The following is a 5,143-nucleotide window of genomic DNA, read 5'->3' as shown; positions in this document are numbered from 1 at the left end:
GGCCCATATGTAGATTATTCTGTGGCAAAACAAAGCGACCTGTCATGTTTATTCATCAAAACATACTGTATTTCAGTAGATTATACACTCCTTCATGTGTTTTCCGGTGTTTAACTGTGTTTTCCTCTGTTTTCCGGTAAAAAGGCTGACCGAGTCTAAGGCGAGTGTCTTATTATTTTTACAGGTATCACCATCCCTGCCTTGTGGTTACGGCTGGAAAAAAGAAAGCCAAGTATGCGCATGAGTTTGGACGACTTCACCAAGCCCTTTATTTGGGAATGTCTGGCCACAAGTGCAGAGATTCAGTTTTATGAACTCCCAGAGCCACGCCCACCTCTCGTTATCAACGACCAGGTTTTGAGGGATGAGGAGACGGGGTATTACATCAGAACTGAGGTTTGTGAAGAGATTTCCACCTAGTATTTAGCTTAAGCACTGCAACTTTCTTCTTTCTGTTGAGGCAACATCTTTGTGAAGATTCTGTAGCCTTTAAGGTTCCATCTGTATTAAAGGTTTGATCCACTCATACAAGGTAGTAACATTACCCCATTCTTTTGATAAGTGTTACGGATTCTTTCTTAACATGCTTTTGGTGCGACTGTCCTCAAACTCCAGACCCTATCTGAGGGACGTACCTAGCCCAAGCTGGGGACTTATTCTCACTTGAGTGAAGGGAAATTTTCTCCCAAGGGCACATCATGATCAGGACTTGCTAGGGGTTTGAACATGTAGATTCTGGGTCAAACACTAACTATTACACCACACGATGCCACAGCATTGTCATGTTTACAACTTAACGTACATACAATACAGGGTAAACAATGTCATCATCATTCTGTAATTCAGTAGTTCATTGTATTGTTCTGGAGTGATTGTTTTGTTTGTCAGATTAAAGGCCTCTTGTTTGCAATTTTTAGGAGTCAGGAACTTCAGACATTTACCCCATTGCCATGGTAACAGAGTCCACTCTTGGAGAAAGGGGTTCCTGTGCAACCTACAAGGAACGAAGGGACATAACAGGGGAGATTCGAGCCGAAGATGGGGAACTACAATGTACACTAGCTGATGCAGTGGAAAGGTACATACATGTACAATCATCTTCACAACATCTTGTTTTTTCTTACAATCAATCTTAAATACATTTCTTTAAATCCTCTTCCAGCTGATCTTCACTCTTCGTTCGTTCGTTCGTTCGTTCGTCCCATAGCCTTTTAATCAGACGTAGGCTGATCAATTAGCCGTAGGGGCAGCACAACAACATGTTATGCTGTATCAATAGGCATTTTAGTCCCCTGGCGGCGCCTATCTCCTCTCCGGGCCTAATCTAGTATTGTAATCCTAATTTAGTATTGATTATCTTCACTCTAATCAATACTAAATTAGGGTCATGTAACAAATTACAAAAACAGATCCAGAGCAAATTTCATTCAGAGGGTTAAAAGTTGATGTCTCAGTACTAAGTTGACTGGTATAACAGTTATATATCAGTGAAGGATGGATATCCAGGTAAAGAGATACCCATTAGAAAAGTTACTCTGGTGACTGGAGCAGTTTCGCAAACATTTAGATGTTTTGGACAGCATCTGTGGCCTTGTGTTTGTGATGAAACCACAGACAATTGACTGTATATTGTAAAGGCTAATCACCTGAAAATACAACTCCCATTGTTAACGGTATGTCATACTCCTATAGGTGGAACAGTAAGTTGGTGATGGTGGCGTCCCAGCCCCTCCGTCAGCAGGCGCTGTTTCACGCAGACGTCCTCCCCGATGCGGAGCTGACAGATATCCAGTACTGTATCCTGGAGCGGCTGGGCAGGGCCAGACAGAAGGGTGAGGTGCAGCAGGACATCAAGGTGGCGTTTGATGCCAACTCCAAGTACCTGTTCCACGTCAGGAAGGCTCTACTGAAGTATGACCTCATCACCAGACAGGTTTGTTATCAAATACTAAGCTTAGTTGATAGGTTGCCAATTGCGAGTTCTTTCAGGTTTTTGTTGCTTGCTTTAGCTTTTATTTGTTGCTTGTGCTATCGATTATTTGATTGCTTTTCAATGGCTGTTTGGTTGGTTAGTTGGCATGCAACTGATTGCTTGCTCTCTTTAGTTGCTGGTATCCTTGGTAGATTTCTTGTATCTTTGGTTGCCTGTTTGGTTGGTTGGTTGGTTGATAAGTTGGTTGATAAGTTGGTTAGTTGGTTGCTTGGTTGGTTGATAAGTTGGTTGCTTACTTTGTGGGTTGCTTAGTTGGTTGCTTCAAATTTGTTAGTTGGCAATTGGTCTGTTTGCTTGGTTGCTTGCAAGTGGTTGCTTGGTAACTTGGTTGCAAATCTGATTGGTCTACCGTACATGTTACTGTACTTTTATTCTATTATTCAGGCTGTCAGTCATTTGGTCTGCAGTTTAGTCTAAGTCAAATTCCACTTGAAAGCCCATGGATACCATGTTATCAGTACGTTACATTAATAAAAGATAAGTGAATATCTGACATTTTTTGTTTTCCCAGAACTTTGCATACACCACAACAGAAAACCCTCGGCTGAAGAACTCGGTGTTACTTCTGCTGAAACGCTTCCACACGGTACGCAAGTCCAAAAACATGGTCCTGATGGACTCGCTCATGGGCGTCTTACAGAACAAGCCAGACAAGATGGCCGTCGCTAATGATGTCAAGGATGAGATGGTGAGTTTTTGGCAATGCCACAGGGGTGGAGCCTGATGTTTGATGTTCCTTTTTATATGATGTGTCCTTGTGGTATGGTGCACTCTGCTGCTTTGACACATCTGGTTGCAATTCCGTGGAGCGAGCGACCTCGGTCATGCACAGGGCTGGGCTAGACTGGAAAAGTGTCACGCTGGAAAAGTGTATTGAATGGGGACAATGCCAGTGGCCCCATGTATAAGGGAGCTTAGATGTTAGCCTAATTAAGCGTCAAACCTATGCACAGAAAAGAACCCAACACACTTATCAATAATAGTGATCTGGTCTGCTTGGCTGAAAAGACTAGCCATAGGAAAGCTGCAATACAGTATATACTAGCTAGCAACAAAATGTCATGCTTCATACTCAGCCAGATTTTGTCCATTTTACCTTTTTTATGTTGCTATTTGCTTAGTACTAGGAGTCTGGTTGAATTACATTCCCATAAACATACGCTTGGTTGCCATAATTGTGTTTATCATTCGCATTATCTTATCCATTTCCCTTGCAGGAGTTGCCTTCCAACACCTTTAAGAAGATTTACCAAGCCTTGGAGCTCCAGGGTAAGATCAAGGGAATCTTCGTGCCTACCAAAGAGATCTACCCAGATCCCGACCATCCCAAGCTGCTGAACAACAAAAGAATCAGAAAGGTCATCCTTTGTCTTAAACTCATCAGGACAGGGGATGAAGATGAGGAAGAGGATGAGGAAGACAATGGTGGTGAGTTCAGTTTAATTAGTGCATTTGTCTTGAGTCAGTTTCTTGGTTATAATTCTCTGTGTATTGTCTTAAAGTTCATTTATTTGTCAGTGAGTGTTTTCTCCAAAGTTGGTAAAAAGACCAGTCCTCTACAGTGTAAAAGTACCAAGAAAAGCTGTTAGGGGCCCCAAATCTAACCACTTCTTTGATATGGCAAGTCCCATCCACCTACCAAATTTCATAACAGTCCATTCATAGCTACACGAGTTAAGCTGTTGGATCACAAACAAATCCACAAATACGTTTATAAAAGTTACAAAAACATTGCCTTATTGGTAAAGGTTGTAAAATGAAGGTAACACTAGTATTAAAGAAACTTTAGAATATTGCATGAACTATTCAATAATTCTTGCATTATCATTATATCGCTTGTCAAATACTCATGACTAAATTGCCATTTCTTTTGAATTTTCATGTTTTTATTGTGTACTTTGTGTGTATTAGGTAACTTTTTACTAGTACCTCTTGTTCCCCTAGACCAAGAGCAGACCCCGTACCCCGTCGTGTTTGAGCGGCCATTCCTTAACCAGGCATATGACTTCATGTACAGCAGGGGACCCCTTGGGATCACTCAAAATGTGAGATATTGTTAATACCTCTCTAAACATTTAGTTCATAATATATTTTGTTGAGGGTCGAATATTATATCAGAGTTTTGAGAAACTGAAACAGTTTTGTATAGTGGTACTGAACTAAAAGGTTACATGAAATTTTTCCTTAATAATTGTAACGTTACATGTAACTAGTAGAAATCAGTATGCAGCTGATCTAAAGAAGTAGCAGATTTATCCTGTGTCTTTTGTCTGAACTGTTGAACTACAGTGTTTCAATCCTGAATTTACTCATGAAGATGTGTGATTGGGCTGTGATATTTTCTTAAGTTAACCTTTTGTTACATGTACGTGTGTTTCACAGTACTAGACTAGTAGTTATAACTTGTCTTCTAGAAAAAAAAACACACACACACACAGGTGCAAGAAAATCTGTGAATCTCCAACTGTTTGTGCTAAATATTTCCCAGGACATGCGGCTGGCCATGAGAATGGGGAGGTATGAAGCCCGAGCGCTGTGTCGCAGCATGAGATGGTCCGGGCTGGCAGTGGAGATTATGGAAGACAAGGGCAAGGTCAGGACTACAAGGTCAGTTACATTCTATCACCTGACCATGACAGTGTGTCTGCCAGCTTAGAAAGTACCGTACATTTTTCAACATTTGCAGTTTAGATATTCACTGTAAATGTAGCTGTTAAGATGTTCACTATAAAGTGAATAATCTATTAAATGGGGATTGAGGGGCATATTATATTCTTAACTTTCAATTTGCTTTTTTTTTTGTGCACAGATATGTAGCCAAGAGCCTAATGGATCAGAACCAACTCAAACAACAATTAGAGGAGGAACAGTTGAAGAATGACCGACTCATGCAGAGAGACAGCAAACAAGAGGACAAAACAGGTAGCACTGAATGAGATGTTTTGTCTACTTATGTCTACTTATTTTGCAATCATCAACAGAAGTCTATTGTCATGTTTTTGACATGTAAGGAATCCTAGAATAAACGAAGATAACTTTTACTAAAATTGACAGGTTTATGATGGTTACAACAAGTTTTGTTTCATCTATTCACTTTGCTAATGATATTTTAGGCAATCCTTAATATTCATATCCATGTACTTTGTCTCT

At 40.5% G+C, this 5,143-nt stretch overlaps 1 protein-coding gene across 1 annotated transcript in view; it reads left to right on the top strand.

The window, feature by feature from the left end:
* Positions 1–5,143, top strand: part of LOC118415749 (general transcription factor 3C polypeptide 1-like) — a gene marked incomplete at its 5' end in the record, with an annotated part of 20,059 nt that overhangs the window by 814 nt on the left and 14,102 nt on the right. Inside the window, 8 exon segments of the mRNA XM_035820540.1 lie at positions 185–396; positions 918–1,078; positions 1,693–1,933; positions 2,505–2,681; positions 3,211–3,421; positions 3,938–4,038; positions 4,482–4,600; positions 4,803–4,915. Of these exon segments, the coding sequence (XP_035676433.1) occupies positions 185–396; positions 918–1,078; positions 1,693–1,933; positions 2,505–2,681; positions 3,211–3,421; positions 3,938–4,038; positions 4,482–4,600; positions 4,803–4,915 (1,335 nt within the window).

The sequence above is a fragment of the Branchiostoma floridae genome, chromosome 5, assembly GCF_000003815.2.
Source record: "Branchiostoma floridae strain S238N-H82 chromosome 5, Bfl_VNyyK, whole genome shotgun sequence".
NCBI lineage: Eukaryota > Metazoa > Chordata > Leptocardii > Amphioxiformes > Branchiostomatidae > Branchiostoma > Branchiostoma floridae.
Note: the sequence above shows the minus strand (reverse complement) of the source record. Positions and strands in the feature narration are given on the sequence as shown.